Genomic DNA, 19,660 nt, shown 5'->3' with positions numbered 1-19,660 from the left:
AATATGCTGCAAACGGTGTGTTTACAGATTTTACGGCCTATAGCATCCCATACGCACACCGTCGAGTCCCACCTCCACGCCCGGAATGATCTGCACGAAATAGGTCCGTTTAAGTAAATATGATACACACAGCGACAACGAGCACTTTACATCAATTGCTGCGCTATTTGAAGCGTTTTGTCCTGTTGAATGTATCTACTTTCCGGTTTCCACTTTTTCAGCGGAAAATTCAATCAAAAGTTTACGCTTTTTATGGTGTGTGGGACGAACCAACAAAATAAATAAAGTGGCCCGGCTGCGGTTCAATGGAAAGTGTAAACAAACCAGAACGCTATACTAACTGCGTCGATGTCGATGATTTATATGACACATGTATTTGTCTGCCTCGACTTCATACTCTTCCGCTAGCAGCAACCCGAACTGAAGCAACCCCCCAGCCACCACATACACCTGCCGTCGACGAACTGATTTATTTTTTGTATTTTTAAAACGAATCAATTGGTCAATTGACGTTGACGATCTATTGTAAACATGTCGAGTGATGTTGCACTGCGCCGGGAAACGATGACGGATGGACCGATACACGTAAGCGAAAACAGCAAAAAGTGACTTTTTCAAATGTAAAACTGAACCCTTTTGTTTGAACCATGCATTATTACATCTTGATTCAATTACACTGATTTATTATAACATTTTTTGTTTCATAAATGTTACGTTTTGATATCAATTTTTGTTCGGTACTACCATTAGCACAAATTGCTTCAATTATGCATTCATCAAAAGTCCAATCTAGGCATATTTACAATAAATATTGGCTAGAAATATGTGCTGATATCATAAATATATTTTAAAGGAGGGATGGGAAATTATTTATTTATCATAAATAAATGTTTTCACTATAATTCATATCCTGCTATGCTATCTATTCAATTGAAGATCAACATTAACTTAGCAACAAAACCAATAACGATTAAATTTCAACCGACATACGATGAAAGTATTGAAATCTGCCCTATTTGACAAACATTAGTAAATAAAATAAATAATTAAATTTATGAAACATGGGGGACAGGGGAATTTATCAGTGAAAAAAATCACACAGTTTTAGTATGCGATAAAATTTCCATTTACACATATTTAACCCATTTAATCAAACCCAAACCCAACTTCAAAATCCAACTTGAGCGTTTCCATATAATTAACTATGAAATCCAACACTTGCAGCTATAAAAAATGGTAGTTAACGTGTTAATAAGTATTGAAAACACGCAAAAGAATACATTTTCAAGTTGTAGCAAAATAAAACAATAAGCACAACAAATAATACATTATTTAACAACATTAACCTTGCATTAAAAATTTTGCCTCAAATCAACGAAACCAAAACCTTGACGACGCAAATATATTTTCAAAATAATTAGCAATCTGTTTTCCGTTTGTTTTTGGTAAGCTTTTCTGCAGACAATTTTGTTGGCAATTGATAGATGGGCCCTTATATCAACAAATCTCTGCAAACCTCACTCTTTCTCACTTTCACTTTTCCGCGCATATTTTACCATAATGAATCATTCAAGGCTGTCTATTGAGATTGGACTATACACTTCCAGCGATCACATTCACTGTTCAGGGGCAGTAATTAAATTGTTATCGTTATTTTTTTTTTTCAACGTAAAGCAATCCGAAACTCTCCAAGCATTTGTGTACGTTCCTTGCATCTCATCAGTGGCCACAAGAGACGTGTCCGACGTGCCACGTAACCACGCTGCCACTCTTGAGTTCAATTACATTAATTGACAAAAATTCACACGAAAAACACAACACAACAAGCGACACGTCGTGCCGCACCAGGCGCCTCCATTGCGTGGAAGCGATGTAATATTATGCGGTGGGAGAAATCAATAAAAGAGCATTATTACAGCGATGAGTTTCGTATTCGTTGAGATTAACGCACAGCTAGAAGCTGAAGAACGTAAAGCATCACCGAACCGAATGCACACGCGTGTATCATGCATTTCAGCTTTCACCGCACACGCTCATTCCAGCACTGAACCAAAGAAAGAAAACAAAAACAGACTGCACACAACCGTACAAACAATGTATGCAAATGAAAGATACGCGTTACGCGAGTGAAATGGCACTGATAGGTGCACCGGTACACGAAGCAAACAAAAGAAAACGCAACAACATTGGAAAACAATTAAATTTTCGCTCTTCTGGCTTTCAATTTAATTATCACCCATAAATCAAACCCCACCAAAGCAAGCGGGGCAAGTGTATAAATGCGCCCCTCCGCAAAAGTGTCAAACCTCACAGTGGAATGGTTAAAAATCGCCCTAATTTAAAGCTTTTGAGGATGCCGTTTTTAAATTCCCTTTCTGGTCCGCCTGAAGTTGTCTGCATCGTTTGGGGCAGCTACAACCAACGTGCGCCCCTAACACTGTCAAATCAACCCTCGAACAAAAAAAAACCAAACAGCTTGAGCTCTTTTATTCCCGCTTTTGTCACGAGTTTTGTCACAATTTCCCACATCGTTGTTGTTCGTTATTTATTTTAATTTAATCCATTAACGAAATATCCTAGAGCGACCGTGTCGTATATCCACTTCGCCGCATTTCCCTGTGTTGTCTCATTATCTGGTATGAATTTTCCTGCTGCGCGTCTGTAAAACATACTTTATTTCGTAGCACCGTGAAGTGCCGTCACGCATCACGCTTCATGGCATCATCGTTTTAAAATGGAGCAAGCAAAAAACGAAAAGAACAATCTCGGGCGCAAAACTTCCTCATACGTGGGGTTTTTCGCCAAAATAATATCGTTCCCCATACGGTCGCCATGGGCTTCTGTTTTTTTTTTTTAGCTGAAGTTCATTTGTTTGGCTCCACAGACACAGATTACGATATTTCACGTGTCCTCGGCGTACTGCTGATTGAAAGACACGTGTAGGAACAGGGCACAAAGCGCACATAATGAAATTTCACTTTACCATGCATCGATGGCACGCGGCCGCCGAAGTGAACAACGTCGCCACACAAGTGGAACACCCCTGTGGTAAAGTAATGAAACGCTTCACAAACCAATTTTGAGCAAACTGCGAACTCGAGTGTGCTCGGTGTGCGGTTGCATCCCGTGCAGACGAAAGGTGCCATTCACCCGAACTGTACCCAAAAAAAAAAAGAACGCGTGAGTGACAACCAACACCACTTTACACTGATCAAACACTTCTACATAGTATGTAACACTCCTCGTAAAGAGAGAGAGAGAGAGATAGAAGAAAAGGAAGATTGACCTGATGATTCCGGTTCCGGTCATCAGAGTGAGAGAAAGTCGAAAAAACGCCATGTCCCTGTTTTGCCACCGTAATGATCGCCACAATGTAATCGGAACGACAATTTAATGATGACGACCCCCTGGCAAGGGCCACACATTCACCGGGCCGGGAGGTACACGTACACACACTTCCATCACTCACAGGTGGTTCGAATGACAACGACGACACCCTAATTTTGTCAGCACAACCGTACCACAGAGGGAAACCGTTTTCGCAATCGACAGTTCCCGATCGCCGTCCCCCTGTTCCAACGGCGCTAATTTTCAAAGAATGAACCCTGTAACACACACACCCACATGCGGCCAACTGAAGGACGTACTGTTTGGCATCACCGACAACCCCTCGGGCGCGGGTGATAGGATTAGGATAATTTTGTTTGTAAACCTCACCGTTTGGCCTGGCACCACTATCGAGCAGTCAGTTCCGAAAGGGATAGCATTTGGGATACTCGATGGAAAATGAACGATGTGCATTATATTCTGGTAATTGATTTTTGTAAAAGCTGCCTTCGACTAATCGCGATGTTACTAATTAGGTGCGCTCAAGCTTGAACACGGGTCACTGAATGGATGTGACTCTTTGGGTTTCGTTTCGGGTGCGTTGCTACTATTGCCAGGTGGAAAGGTTTGAATGGGATTTAATTTGAATGGAGTTTACTGTGGGCGAAACTGAAGAACCTAATCGAAAAAGTGGGACATTTATTTTTGTTTAAAATGGCTTTCGATTACTTCGAACCCTTTTATCCATTTGTGGATCAACAAGGATTATTTCCACATTGAGATATCAAAGGAAAAGTAGTAATACAGCTATTACTACTTTCCCATCATCAATGTGGAAATAATCCTGAATTACCTCACTTTTTTCTCCCTCTCTCCAACCAACGCCTTAACAATTTTCTAGGTAAAGTCCGTTCTTGTTCTAATTATTAGTACTTGCTGTAACTAGTCGAGCCTTGATCCAAAGTTTTCAACTAACCGTGGGCCAATCGGACAAAGTATTCCATTTTGTTGAACATTTTCAGTGCTTCAACCTCTAGTCTTAAATAGACAGTAGCTCTGTGCTCAAACTGATTTAAACTGATTCGAACTGATGCAATTGTAATGATTATGACTTCCCAAGTTAATTACTAACTAAATAATTTTACTTAGAGTATACATTGAATTATACTTAGAATTAAATTGTAATTAGTTAAGTTCAAATATTTTTCACTTGTATTGTATAACGACCCGCAGAAGCTTTTCGAATTCATTCGCAATCTTCACGCACTACTTTATTCGGCATTGAGGCCCAAATCTTTACCAAACAATGCTTGAATGCTTGTGCAGAAGAATATTTGGATTCCTATTTACTTTCTGGATCTTTCGCAAATTGAATGCCATTCTGACTGAAATCGAAAACTTTATACAGAATCAATTTTACAGTCAACAGTCTCAGGTGACACAACATCCACAAACTACCTTCGACTGTGCTATTTGAATTCGGAGACCCTGTAAAAAGCACGACCAAAGTTACAAGTTGAAGTGTTGAAAAACGTGGAATAGCGTAAAAGAATTGGTATATATTAGTTCGGCTAAGAGACATTCCAATAACATGGAGCTTCTGGGAAGCAATTAAATAGAAAAACAAACATTCAAAGATAAAATGTACCAGAATGATAAAAGCATTTGGAATGGAATTTCTGTAAAACACAACAGCAATTAAGTGGTATACCAGATCAAGTTGGTAGCCCGTCGGTCAAGAATTGGGACCCACTTTCGGTCCTCCTTCGATAAATAGCATCCTAATCGCATCATTTCCTAAGACACAGTGCTGGAAAAAACTATACGGGAACATGAATTTTGTTTTAATTTTCTTAAAATTCTAAAGGGATAGAGAAAAAACATTGCTGTATGAGAAAAAATTAGATAATATTAATGTATTAAAAAATCAACACAACTTAATTGAAGAGAGTATTAAAAGGAAAACGCAGCCCTATCATCCTACGCGTGTTTAAGCTTCTTACATATATTGTTCAATAATGCCAATCTCTTTAAGCGTAAATCGTTCGGTTCAATAATTCAATACGCGAATGAAATGCATTATTCATCTGTTGAACCACCCTACGATCGTTCCAAATGCGCAATCCATCGTCCATCATACCTCGCCTACTCTTCGCCAAACAACAATTTCGGCACCGCTTTTTAAACATTCCGCTGTTACGCTGAAGGTGCATTTAAGGTTTTTTTTTATTCGTTCCGAAAAAAATCACGTACTCACACAGACACACCGTTCTCACTTCCCCACACGTGCTGGGCATGGGAAGAGCTCTTAAGAGAAGCTACAAAAAATCCGATAAAAATGCTCCATTTTCTGCCCGATTGTTCACAGCGACTAATGAAAGCGATAAATTCAGCATTCAGCACGGTACTCCAAAAATCTCAACCCATTGCAAATGGCCAATTCTTGAAACGAAAGAGTTAACAAGCGAGGCCTTACCCGTGTTGGTAAGCGTTTCCCGTTCAAACGCTCTGCTCAGGGGGTTTATTTTTTGTGCGATTTTCTTTTGTTGAACATGTTCGCCTTTTAGAAAACAAAAGTTACCCCCGACGGGAAAAGGAATTTCATTTGTATGCCCTTCACAACACACACACACACACGACGCACGGGGGTTTTGTAAAATGAGCGATTTTTGTTAACCTTCTGTCAAAATATTCTTATCACACAAAAAAATGCTCACCGTTTCATATGTGTCAACCCTTCCCAGGGCACACGTGCATCTGTGCCAGGCACAGTCGTTTGCGGGAAACAAAAGGTCCACTAGGCAAGGGATGTGTAGAATAGGAAGGGAAAATAAAAAAAAAGCTCTCTCCCCCCCAAAACGATGAATGATATAAACCCGTTGTTGATCTCGCATAAGGCGCCAAAATCAGGGCAGGCGCAAGTAAAACAAGCAAACCGAAGGATACGTAATGTTAAAGCAAAACCCTCAACCGTCGAGAGCACGAACGGTACCGGCCACATCCAATTGAAATGCATCAAATGTTGGGTGTAAAAACAGTTGCAACAATCTGCAATAAATTTAACGTTGAATGGTTTTTCTTCGCGCACGCACACCGGGCTTTCCTTCGCCAAGCGCATACCATGTGCCAGCATGGCGTTCCGGCCAAACCTCTTTCGAATCATAAATAAAAACCAACTTCAACCCTAGTGCCGTGCAGCATTCGGCATACCATTGCATTGCACTGTAGCCGGCCCAAGCCACACCACTGTCACCATCCACACCGCAACGTGATGTACTATCATTTCCACGCTAATTCCTTGCACCGTCATGCACCAACAGCAGCTTGCATTTCCTATTCATTTTTTTTTTTTCACACGGACACGGAAAGATTGCAGCTCACTGCTCTGCTCACACAACATCCCAAGGTATGAGGCCGTTTTTTGTCCCTAGCCAATCCGTCTAAACCTTGGCGCATTGTTGTTCATTACACATACATACACACTGGTGCCTGTGTTTTTTTTTTTTGGTTGCCTTTACGAAACGCTTCACGAACAGAAACATGAAAACTTGGAATAATTCCTAGCTCTGTGTATGCAAAAACCGATGCCACCAACAAACAGGCCCAATCTCGTAGCGTGGTACACCCACTCGGGACGGGACAATCCAACGGAATGTACCAGCTACAGACGCTGCCAGTGCTCGAGACAAAACTGACAAAAGAAAACAGATCCACCCGTACCCGACAACAACAACAAAACAACAACTCCGATCTGGTTCCAACATTCCCACGGCAAGCCCACGGCCCTGCCCATACACTTTCGCGGAAGTGAGGTGTCCATTTGATATGAAAAGTTTCCGAAACCGCGGAGATTGGATAAAGTCAATCCGGCTAAGCTTTTTTTTTGTGTATCGTTCCATCGAGGCCACCGCGCCTAGGAGTCCCAGAGCAAACCAGAGGCACCAGAAGCGAGAGCGTTTGGATGACGCTACATAAATCTCACTTTTATGCCTCAGGAATGGTACCCTCCATTGGTATCCACTGTCGGTAACAGTTGGTTTTAATATTTATTCCTTTGGGTGTTTTTTTTTTGTTTTCTTTCTTCTCGTTGGACCTGCTAGCAACAAAACTAGCATCGTTTTGGGCAAATTCATGTACATTCGCAGTAGGCGGCGTTGCATCGCACTGGAACTGCAATGGAACCTAGCAAACGGTAGTGATAGCACGCCCATGACGATGGTTTTGCAACATTGTCGCACTCGCTGGGCTGCTTCATGCGAACTGGAAAGTTGAATTTGTTTTACATAAAATTAGAAGAAACAATTTGTCATCTCTTTCGGACGATCGTGATATCGTGGCGTGATGGTGAACGCTGGAAATATTTACACAGAACTAGAAGGGTTACGCTTAGATCCGTTCGTACCGGGATGGTTTGTAGCAAATGTCAACGGAGCTCGTTTGATTTCAATTTGGCCCATAAAAAAGATTCGTCGGAGGATACTTAATTTTGAAAGATTCAGTATGTTACAACAATCATGTAACTCGATCGATGAAAAATGTGACCTACTTTGATGGTTCTTTACAAGTTGAACTGTTATACCTAGGGGTTATCACTTTAGTGTTGGGTAAAATTCTATCGTTTTTCTGAGTCGGACCCCGGTACGTTCCGGAGTACTCGGAGCACCGGATTAACTCCGGGTCATTTGGTGAGTGCAGGAGAGGAGGGGAAAATACCCCGGAGTCATCTCCGCATTACTTCGGTATTTCCTCCAGTACTAACTGCGATGTTAAATCGGAAGTTGTACTGAGTAAAATTCGGAGTACACTTCTGAGTAGTCTGGAGTCTACTCCGGCATCGACTGCGAAGAATGTAAGAGCTGTAAGAACCTTGGGACCAACGACAGGTAAAGGAAGAGAAAAAATAGTACAAGATTATGTACTTTCATGGAAGGGCCTACTGAGATTTTTTTTACTCCTTAGTTGTATGCTGGAATTTCTTCACTCCAGGAATGTCCTTACCGATTTGCAATCGTTCATTCATATTTAAATGGGGGAGGGGGGAGGAGGGGGGGGGGGGGGGGGAATTAAATCAAAAGGGAACTCTCGATTGAAAATTATTTTTAATTTTGTTTTTCGTTGGCTATTTATAAACTGATATACGTTCGTTCCCGTTTGTGTAGAAAGAGTTACTTCAGATTTTAGATATTTTAGGAATTTAAATAACTATTTTTATAATTTTTTTTTTCCAAACTCCTAGGGGTTTGGTACTAATTAATTCCTTTAAATTTATCTCTTCATATGAATGAAGATATCGAGTTTATTAAAGTTCTAACATTGAAGAGTTGCTCAGAACCAAAATAAATTAAGATATTATAAAGAAGTAAAGGAGCCAGCAGAAAGAATTACTCTTTGAGATCCCTCTTCGATGATCGATCTTCGAACCACGATGATTTATTGGTAAGCTTTAATGCATTTAATGTCCAAATCCAGCACCGTTTCAACACAGTAAATCCCAGAAACATATATAGTAAAGGCAGTAAGATACAACATAACTTTCTCACTCGAAGCATTGTCCTCCAATAATTGACAGCCGAATGAGCACAGTTAATATGTTCGAAGTGAACTATTCGTAACAAGGGGTTTTAACACCGACAATCTCCAATCTGTCAGCCACTCAGCCTCACCGGACCGCACTGTTTCTCACTGGTAGCAGTAAAATGATCGAGGCGTGCTAGCCATAATCCAATCGAGATACTCTGTGACCCTCGTATTCACGCTCGGCTTATCGGTTGCACACGCGATACCGAAGCTCACGATACCGACATTGTACAGCAAACCCGTGCTGGGGTTTGTGTAAAACAATGGCCCACCAGAATCAGCCTAAAACAGCAATAAAATTAACAGTGAGCAGCCACCAAACACCCGCAACAATCTTTGAAAGCGCAACGAACGTGGCCGAATGTTTCCTTACCTGACACGTGTCCCGATTGGCGGTAAAGGTGCACAGCTGCTGGTTCGGAACCGTCCCCCCGAGCCGCCGGGAGCAGTCCGCATTTCCGATAACGTTCAGCTGCACCTTGTTCAGTGCGGACGCGCGCGGTCCGCCAAAGTCCAGGTCGCCCCAGCCGGTCGCCACGACCGTACTGCCCTCGAACGATTGGGACGTGTAGCTCCACGGCAGACAGACCGGACCAACGCCCGGATTGTACTGGATCGGTTGCTGCGTGCGCACGAGCGCAATATCGTTCGCCACCGGTTTGACCGTGAAGCTCGGGTGGCTCATAAACTGCGCCACGATGTATACCTGCGAGTAGGTGGTATCGCTTCCGGTTTTGATATTGTGATCACCCACCAGCAGCACCGTATCGTTCGTGGTGCGCTGCAACAGACAGTGGGCGGCCGTCAGGGCGTAACCGTTCGTCACTGCAACGGCGGTATGTGGGAGGGGGCGAAAAAAAAAACAACAATGAAACCCGGGTGGTTGGGAAACCCCCCAGTTCGTGCTGGTACCCCCGAGCTTACCGATAGTCGCACCGCAAATGACAGTTTTCGTTTTGACGTCTATCAATGCGGCCATCATGGGGAACTCGTTTACCAGCGTCTCCACACCGTTCACGATCCGTTGCTGCAAGAAACGGGCAGAAACAATGGAAATCCTTGAACATGACCGGGCACGCGAGCAAGATGCGTACGGCCATACGATACCGTTTTCTTTCTGCCACACTCGCAGCTCTGCTGCGGGATGGAGAGATTGCAGGAAAATAGTCCGCCAGTGCTGGTGGGGGCGGATGTAAACTGTATCGCCAGGTTATTGGCGTCCGATTTTTCCTGCAGCCGGCCCGCTCCACAGTAGGTGAAGGAGTCGGAAAAATTCACCAACCCGGTGCGAGATACCCGGAACGAATCCAGCATGCAGTTGGTACTCTACCGAAAAAGAGAACAGGGGTAACGATCGCCAACTAATAACTAAACAGAAGCTGCCGGACTAAATAGACACGCAGCTTAAATATTCCTTTTTTTGTTTTTTTGGGAAATTTTTTTCTCTCCCTCTCATCGACGGAACACTTACGCTTGGTATCTGAAAGGTGGGACAATCGAGTGCGATACGGTATCCGTACGGTGCACGGATTTGGTACGTACACTGCAGGTTCGGCTCGTACCGCGCAGGATACCGGGGCGAGATAAGCTGATACACCGATCCGAACTTCATATCGAGCGAAAACGAACACTGGCCCTGCACCGGACGTGTGCAGCAAGCGAGCGCCAGTACAACCCGAACCAATTTCGACCACATTGTTTGTAGGCACCAGGTTTCTGGCTCCCGTTGGCCGGTAGCAACACACTAACTGCTGCCGTGCCGTATTTTGCATACTTAAATACATTTGCCCCTTTGCCAGCGCGAGCTTCGGAGGGAAGGGGGGGGGGGGGGGGGGGGGGGGGGTGCTGACGATTCCGAGGGACTAAAGCATTCCATCAACGGGGACGTATCAAGCGATCACAAGCGCACCAATAAAAAAAACTACTACCGCGTAACTAACCTGCACGGAAACATAAATAATGGTGCTGATTCTGGATTTGGTGCAGACAATGGAGGGGGAGCGGAGGGGGGGGGCGGAAACCGGTTCCACAACGCGTTTTGAGCAACACTTGCGCGAAGTGGTGCTTTTCGGTGGTTTTTTGATTAGTTTTTGATTGACGTAGCCTAAAATTGCACCTGGCCGGACAGCCGTTTGGCGTTTATCAACCTGAATGCCAGTCCCGAACGGGTGTTCGTTTGCTTCCGAAGCGGTTATATCCAGCCACACACACACACCTCGCCCACAAAGTGGGTGCAAATAGGTGAAAAGTGTCTTTTTAGATGATTTTGTTTTTGGGTCTCAGTATTTTCCTCCTACATCGGTGGTCGAGAATTTTTTTGGGAGCAGAGAACCAAGCAGCATAAAAATACGCATGGCATATGTGTCAAAGACAGGAAATAAGCTGCTGATGATAAGGAAAAACCAAATAAAGGTGTCTAAAATTTTATAAGTTATATACAGGATGTTCGGATGAAATTTAACCTTTTTACTTTCAATGGATGCGACTGCGATGCGACTAATGCAGCAAGGTAGTGTAGCAGAAGCCTCAAGTAACCAAAACGCGTCCAAATGCAACGGCAACGTAGGGAAGATCCCCAATTCACCTTGTTCTCAAGGAAAAATTCGACAATGTCTAGAATTTATTTATATATTCTCATAAACCACCAATAAGGTGTAAATGCAGTTATAAAATAGGGGTAAAATTGGCACCAACCTCGGCCAAAGATGAATTATTTTTGACAAAAATTTACAATGAAACTGCCGCCAAATTTACCAACCACTGCCCTAGAAGTCAACGTGAAAATGCATCGTGTATTGAAGGATGGAAGTGATCGTTCAATCGTTGCGGTTTAAAGATATTTTTACGATTTACTTCCCGAAATTTATGTTTTCAATGCATGAAGGACATTTATGGAAATGGTTCACTGCAAATTAAAACCTGCCTTTTTTATTCGAACATCAATAAAAAAAGTACTTCAATCCAACCAAACCGTAGGCAACAAACTAGATTCAATGAAGCAGAAAACGGTTCCATAAATCATCGCCTCGGATAAAAAAAAACCCTCGGGAACATGCTTCCTGGGTTTTGTGGGAATGTGAGTGGTTTACTGCACCATCATTTACGGTCGAACGAGCTGCTGAAATCGAAACGCGGAAGCAACAACAGCAAATGGGCAAAGTGGCATCCTCTGGTTTCCCCCATTACGGCATTAATCCATCGGCCTTAAGCAGCAAGAAGCGCGTTTTAAAAACTATTTTTTTGCATTCGTAAATTTTTACAATCCCTGGTTTCCCGGTTCTTGTTTTGTGCACGAAAATAATAATACACAAAGCAAAACAAATTTCAAACCTGACAACAGTCTGCGGGGGTGTTTGATAGAAGCTATTAAAACACACAGCAATTGCCTGTATTAACACACGCAGACACGCCGGCATCCGTAATCAGCAAAACGAGCTTTAGTCGTATTTTATTCCATACCACGCAAACAATTAAATTCAATATTTACCCCCATAATGGTGGCCCACACGGAAGGGTGTTGCCGGTGGGCCCCATAATCAGGTACCGCCCCGTACCCAGCCAAGGGCGGTAATGGTGAGCTGTGGAGATGCATCGTAAATTTTCGTCAACTTAGTTGTGCGTAAAATTAAATTTTTGTCAATCGATTTCACTTCATTCCCGTAATCGGCGTTGTTGCGTTTGCTGCAGGTATTTTTTACACACTTTTGTTGAATTGATTTTGAGCAATTTTTTACCCCATATTTTAGCATCGATTTTTGCACGCGTTATTCAATTAAATCCACTGCAGAATGTGAAAAATGGGTTGGTGCATTGTTTCATTGGCTTGCATGGGTGGATTATGTAATTTCATGCGAAAATATACCTTATTACTGACATTGACATTGACATGATAATCTATTCTGGATAGAATTCCTCTCCTTTCGCTATATTATGCTTAATAGATTCAAAATGTTAACAAACATTTAAAGGCAATTTGCTATATGAAAATGGGCGAAAAGGAATTAATGTGTGAAACGATTGGCAAAGAAAATGAATAATATAAATTAATAATAAGTAAGAAAAATTTCAATCATACGAAACAGACCATTAAAAATCGGAAGAAACGAAACGAAAAAAAACGAAAAGAAACAAAAAAAACGAAAAGGAACAAAAAGAAACGAAAAGGAACGAAAAGGAATGAAAAGGAACGAAAAGAAACGAAAAGGAACGTAAAGAAACGAAAAGAAACGAAAAGAACCGAAAAGGAATGAAAAGAAACAAAAAGGAACGAAAAGAAACGAAGAAAAAGGGAAATTGCAAAAAACAAATTGCCAAACAAAATATCAAAGAATAGAAAACCTACACAAAAAAGGCGAAGAGTAAGCAAGTTTCTGTCAACTTTTTTAAATTTTGCCCGTTTGGGTTCCCCAATCCAGTCTAGTTGGCTACTGCTGTATAAACTCCGAACCCCAATCCGAAGGTTTAACTATCACAAAAAGGCATTCTAATGACTATTTCCATTTCAGCATAGGGTTAATACTTGTCCTTATTGGAGGTTGTTTTTTTAATTATCGTATTAATTTTAATCATAGTGAAAGTGCTTCTTTACGGTGCGATGTAACGCTTAATCTACAATAACTTCCCATATTGTTTTTTTTTTTTTTCATCAGAATCACAAGAATCACAAAACAGTAAATCAATTAAAAGTTATCCCAATGATTAGAATAGAAACAAAGTTTTCCCAATTAAAATGATTCCGAGTTATCTACCGGCAATGTACAGAAACACTTGATATGGTTTGATAAAAAAAAAACGCTCACACACAGAATTTCTAACCAATTGTTGTGTTGACTGTTTTCGTCCTACATTACCACCCACGCAGGTAAAGCATGATGAGTGGTGCGCGTTTGTATCGTTTTACTTTTCCCATTTTTGTTTTTTGGGTCACATAAAACCCACTACCATATTATGCCTTCCGTCAGACACCTTCGAGCGTGTTCCCAAACGCATGATGATATGCAAAATTTATTTCCCTCCCCTTCATCCCAAAAGTTTACCAACACTCCCGTATCGCACATCTCTCTGTTCATGATGTGATAGTAGCCGTTTTTTTTTTTTTGTTTGTTTTCCAACAGCTTATCAGTTTTCTTCCCCCTAGCAAAAGGCCACCATTTGTTAACATCCAAATTACTCTGTCACACCCGGTATTGCTTCAAGCTTACGGTTTCAAAGATTAGGAGAAACGAAAATCATCTCCCAGCAAGCTGTGAACGAACAGTGGGATGATTATCGTAGTGTGAATATGCTGCAAATAGCACACAAACACAATAAAAAACCAACAACCTAATGCTTCATAGTTTTGATTTCATTCCAGGGCCAGGCACAACTTTTGCACCCCCGCCTCCACAATTGCCATCTTTCATTGTGACAGTATTCGTTTTTTTTTCCTGTGCGTTGTCCACCGTCATACTTTTCCTTTTTAATATTTTTCTGCTTCCGATTGTACATTCCAGCTTCACTCCGTACTCTGTAACGCCACGTGCGAGAATGTGGCCCACATATATCGTGGGTGAGGCAACTATGCGAAACTATAAACACTCCACCCATGGGTGTGTGGGAGAGCTTTGTTATGTCGACCCATCGTAGTGGGCGATGGAAACGAGTGTGAGCAAATAACTTTCCTCGAGGACACCGAGCCGAGTTTTTCTTTCCCATGCAATTTACACTTCCGCATTGGAAAACCAAAACAGAAGACAAACCCCGGGGCCGGCTAATGGGGATGACTGCCCCGGGTGCAAGGATGTGTAAAAGTATTCGAAAGTTTGCCGTTGCTGCCATAATGAAAATGAAAATTCCCTCATCAACGCTCGAATAAAATCTCACTCACTATCAATTTGATGCCTTTTTGCTCTTTTTTTCCTAGTATTACCATCCCCTTGCTGTCCGTTGTGCTTGTGTGTGTGTGTACGTATATATATTTACTTGTTTTATCTTTACGACTGCACAATAGGACCTATCCGCTTCCAAAAAAAACCTCCAATTCAACCCCAAAACCCAAACCGACTGACCCATGTCAGCACAAAACTTTGTGGGGTGGAGGGGGAGGTGGGATGGAGCAGAATAAACGGCGAGTCGGTTTCGCACCCGCGGCATCACGCTTATCATGGTTATCTTTATCCGTCTCGGACCTAAGATCCCGACGAGCCCGAGCAGTTCGGCGTGTGGATAGGGACCGGCAATTGTGCTATAAACGCAAAAGAAATTATGCCGAGAGTTTCAGTAGTGAAATCATTTCGCTACCTTCCACATTTAATTGAGGACCGCCTGGAAAATCGTTGTCGTGCGTCGAGCTGGAAATAAGTTTTTGGCGTAGTACGTAGATTTTTTTTTTTAGTGAACCTAACAACACCAAACTAGTGGCTGTGTGTGGTCGCGGAAGTGCAAAAATAATTCGAAGTGAATTGACAACCGTAATGAGTGGATCATCACCACTAGAAATGACTTAAAAAGACGAAGCTAATAAGTTCAATTCGGAGTTCGAAGCAGCGGTGAAGAAAAGTGACCTTGATTAATAAGACAAGAATTAACACCAACCGGAAGCCGCCATCATCTCCTCCCACCATAGAGGAAACGACAATAATACACCCATCCCCGACCTCGAAAGATCGTCACGAGCACAAAGGAAAATGAAATTAAAATTATCCTTCGGTAAATAGTCATTCACTCGGCGGGCGTGGGGCAACAACCGAAAACCGACATTCCAATCAGATTCGCATCCGGTACATAATTAAATATCACTTCCTCATCGTGATCGATAAACGAACCGGCGGAACTGAAGCGTTAATGAGCGTTTGTGTTGGACTCGACTTGTCGACCCCCCAAACCGAAGGTGTCCGGGAGCCATTTTTGCGGCTTTCACATTTCATTACATCCGGAAAAAATTGCACAAAAAACCCCAGAGAAAAATAAACAAACAACCAAAGTTCGCGGGAACGTCACATTTACGATTAAATAATAGCACGTTCGCAGTAGCCGGGTCTTTGCCGCTCGGCACGGACACCGGTCTCATGGACAAACAATTTAATCAAGTCTGTTCTACTGCATCTGCGTACATCTTTGCAGGTGCTGGATTATGGCTTGTTTGCAGCTTGCTCGGCGGTGCATTAGTGGTCGACGCTCAGTACGGTGGTTGTGACTACACGATCGATATCGCCAGTGGACAGTCGTACTCGATCTACTCACCGTACTACGGTGGACTGTACCCGGCCAATACGCAGTGTCGCTGGACATTGACCACTACCCAAGGCTCTCGGATCTCGTTGTCTTGCAGCGACATTTCCCTTCCATTGGTAATTTTACCATTTCTTGTGATCATTTGATCAACATCCTTCAAGCAAATTCGATCTCTTCTGTCTCCAGAGCACTTCCTGCAATGCCGACCGGCTTGCCGTTTCCAAAACCGGTCAAAGTAACCTCTCCGATGGACAACTATACTGCGGTTCGGGAGTGCTCACCACGGAATCATCCGTCAATAGGATGGTAGTGGCGTTGCAGGTCCCCGCCACAACACAAGGTGGACGGTTCTTCTGTACTGCCACCAAGATCGAATGTCAGTGCGGTGTACGTCGAACGGTGGGTAACGTCTCGTACCACGTTCCGGACAAAGTCACTACGTCCTCTCTCTATCTTGACAGCGAAAAATTGTGAACGGCCAAGAAACGCTTGTGAACGAATTTCCCATGATGGCCGCCCTGGTGGATGGATCGAAAAGTGGCGAAGGTATCTTTTGCGGTGCAACGATCAGTAAGTACAACCGTTACCACCTGCGCCATTCGACGGCTCTCTTATGCAACGCCTCTGTGTGCTTGTGTTTCTTTCCAGTAACGAACTTTCACGCAGTTACGGCCGCCCATTGCTACATGGGACGATCGATTCTAAACTTGGCACTGCTGGTTGGCGAGCACGACATCACCAGCGGTACGGATTCACCCTACACAGCCCTACTGCTGCTCGCCTCCATCAAGGTTCACGAGGGGTACAGTAGCACCACCGCCTCCAGTAGCAACGATATCGCGATCGTACGAACGCGCTCGGAGATCCTGTTCAATACCGGCGTCGGACCTGCCTGTTTACCGATCAAGTTCGCCGGTGCATCATTCGTCGGAATTCAACTGGAGGCGGTCGGTTGGGGTACGCTCGATTACGGTGCACCGAAATCGAACGTACCGATGAAGGTTGGCCTCACGGTTGTTGCGCCGGCCCAGTGCGCATCGATCTATGCCAACTTTTCGGCAACCCAACAGCTGTGCACCTTTACCGCGAACAAAGACACCTGCCAGAGCGACTCCGGCGGTCCTCTGTTCTACACCGATGCGTACAATATGCGCACCTATCTGGTCGGCACGATCGGGTACGGAATCGCGTGTGCAACCGATCTGCCCAGTGTCAGCACGAACGTCCTCTACTACATGCAGTGGATAATGAACAATACCCCCGAATGGAATTACTGCTACCAATAAAGAGCCAAACTTCATTTAACGCAATACGATACATCGAGTGTTTTTTGTCGGATCCAGCTCAGGTAGGCCGTGACGCGGGTAGCTACGGAAGGTGTCGAAGCTGCACAGGCTGACCCATAGCTGATGATCCCGATCGTGTACATGCGTTGGCTTCCCCGCAGGTACAGTGGGCCACCCGAATCGTACTGGCAGGAGTCACGGCCCGCTGCAAAGGTGCAAATCTTTTGATCGGTGATGTACGGTGCCGAACAGCTCCCGTTCTCCAACACGCTCAGCGTTGTCTTGCGTAGCACCGTGCTCATCGGACCACCGAAGCTAGTCGTACCCCAACCGGCAATGTCTACCGACAGCCCGGCGAAGCTGTACGTATTGTAGTTGAAGGGCAAACAGATCGGTCCTACGCCCCGGTTGAAGTCCATCTCGGTGGTGGTCCTCAGTAGGGCGATATCGTTGTTGCGAGTCTGGTCGTTGTAGTTCTCGTGAGAAATGATCTGTTCAATGTTGTAGATCGCCGAATAGGGTGTATCCAGTCCGGTGCGATAATCGTGATCACCGACAAGGGCCTGCACGCGACTCACACTCGGAATAAGGCGACTACAGTGTGCAGCGGTAAGTATATAACGTGAGCTTACTATACAAACAGAAAGAAGTATTAATTCGTGATTAAGCAACTTTGGACAGATTCAGCAATAGACATACTTATCGTTCCAGAGCAGAACACGTTCGCCGTGAGTGAATCAATCAGTCCCACCATGGAGGTGTACTCATTTACACCGGCCTCAGTACCTCCGACGACCTTCGCTGTTCTCGACCATCCACAATCACATTCCTGCGGCTGCACTACTAACCGACACGTAAACGATCCCGAGTTGGTTGAGCTGGACGAGATGTACGAGATGGTCAGCTTGTTGAACAGTGACTTCCGTGCGATCTGTCCCTTGCCGCAGAAGAATTCACTACCCACAGGCGAGGCAAAACCTTCCGTGGACACGTACAAGAAGTCCGTAGTGCAAGCGGAGGTCGGATTGGCCATGTTTAGAGTACACGTTGCCTGGATTGTGTACCCTGGCGGGGCACGTATCGCAAACCGACACGAACTTCCGGCGGGATAGTTCGATGGATACAGTGGAGAATTCAACGTTACATCCGCCAGGCTGGTCAGCTGAAACTGTCGATCACACGAATCGAACCAATCGGCTCGTGCCGCAAACCCATGGCTAATTAATGCCAACACTACTGCACGTAGCCAACCCATCGTTGCGACTAAAGCTCTTCAATTCCAGCATGCGAAACATATATCGAGCAGGCATCTTGAAAACGCAACAAACAAACTATTCATTTCGCATGTTTTCCGAAACCATCTGCGCAAACAACTTTCCTTCACACAAGCTCAAGTTGTATTGGGCATTGAATACTGTGCATCATCATTCATGTGAATAAAGTTTTGTTTTTTTCTGCTTACTGTGTTTCTTTGAAACTTGTTAACTTTTTTGCCAACATCATGCTGTTTTAGAGATCGAAGTAATAAAATAAAGAATCGTTGAAGTTGATAAAAAATCCCAAAACTGACACCTGTGTTGTAAACAATTTAACTATATCAGTTCTGTTACAGTGCTTTTGTTCTAATTACTATTATTCAATATTTATTATTAATTTATTACTACTGATTGAATTTCACTTTTAGTAGTTAAAATTTGAATTAAAAAAGAAACGGAAAATTGGCAATTTTTTGTGCTAGCCAACTTCCCACTGTGCTTGTTAAGCTTTCGCTATCATCCACCAGAAGCGCCGCTGTTGCTCTAAAATGTCACATCTGACAACATATAAAACAACACAACGCTTCTCACGAAAAAGTAGAAAGAAAGCTGTAAACAAACACGGCTTGTTGTGAAATATTCACTCTTTCTTTAACAAAAAGGCTGCAAACTTCCTGCTTTCGCAACGATGGGCGACCGGTACAACATCCACAGCCAGCTGGAACATCTACAAAGCAAATACATCGGTACGGGGCATGCGGACACTACCAAGTACGAATGGCTAACAAACCAGCAGCGTGACTCGCTTGCCAGCTACCTCGGGCATTACGATATGCTGAGCTATTTTGCGGTCGCCGAGAATGAATCAAAGGCTAGAATTCGTTTCAACATCATGGAAAAGATGCTGCAACCGTGCGGTCCGCCTCCAGAAAAGACGGAAGACTAATAATAAATGTAGTTGAACTCAAGTAATACAAGGTTTGTGTGTTGATTTTATTCTCT

General features: G+C 43.5%; 4 protein-coding genes across 4 annotated transcripts; 2 read left to right on the top strand and 2 right to left on the bottom strand.

Annotated features, from left to right (window-relative positions):
- Nucleotides 1–9,006: 9,006 nt before the first annotated feature.
- Nucleotides 9,007–10,600, bottom strand: LOC128709778 (venom serine protease-like). The gene is made up of 5 exons (XM_053804797.1): nt 10,376–10,600; nt 10,012–10,230; nt 9,829–9,931; nt 9,278–9,729; nt 9,007–9,186 (listed from the first exon to the last, which is right to left on the bottom strand). The coding sequence occupies exons 1-5, from the start codon at nt 10,598–10,600 to the stop codon at nt 9,007–9,009; spliced, it is 1,179 nt and encodes a 392-aa protein (XP_053660772.1).
- A 4,969-nt stretch (nt 10,601–15,569) lies between these two features.
- On the top strand, nt 15,570–17,402 carry LOC128707701 (venom serine protease-like). Its single transcript, XM_053802660.1, has 5 exons — nt 15,570–15,591; nt 16,006–16,232; nt 16,303–16,515; nt 16,578–16,686; nt 16,765–17,402. The coding sequence occupies exons 1-5, from the start codon at nt 15,570–15,572 to the stop codon at nt 17,400–17,402; spliced, it is 1,209 nt and encodes a 402-aa protein (XP_053658635.1).
- An 11-nt stretch (nt 17,403–17,413) lies between these two features.
- Nucleotides 17,414–18,657, bottom strand: LOC128718739 (venom serine protease-like). Its single transcript, XM_053812359.1, has 2 exons — nt 18,102–18,657; nt 17,414–18,033 (listed from the first exon to the last, which is right to left on the bottom strand). The coding sequence occupies exons 1-2, from the start codon at nt 18,655–18,657 to the stop codon at nt 17,414–17,416; spliced, it is 1,176 nt and encodes a 391-aa protein (XP_053668334.1).
- A 689-nt stretch (nt 18,658–19,346) lies between these two features.
- On the top strand, nt 19,347–19,604 carry LOC128707579 (splicing factor 3B subunit 5). Its single transcript, XM_053802536.1, has one exon. The coding sequence runs from the start codon at nt 19,347–19,349 to the stop codon at nt 19,602–19,604; it is 258 nt and encodes an 85-aa protein (XP_053658511.1).
- Nucleotides 19,605–19,660: the final 56 nt, after the last annotated feature.

This window comes from Anopheles marshallii, chromosome 2, assembly GCF_943734725.1.
Source record: "Anopheles marshallii chromosome 2, idAnoMarsDA_429_01, whole genome shotgun sequence".
NCBI lineage: Eukaryota > Metazoa > Arthropoda > Insecta > Diptera > Culicidae > Anopheles > Anopheles marshallii.
The sequence above is the reverse complement of the archived record's forward strand: the minus strand, read 5'-3'. Positions and strand labels throughout refer to the sequence as shown.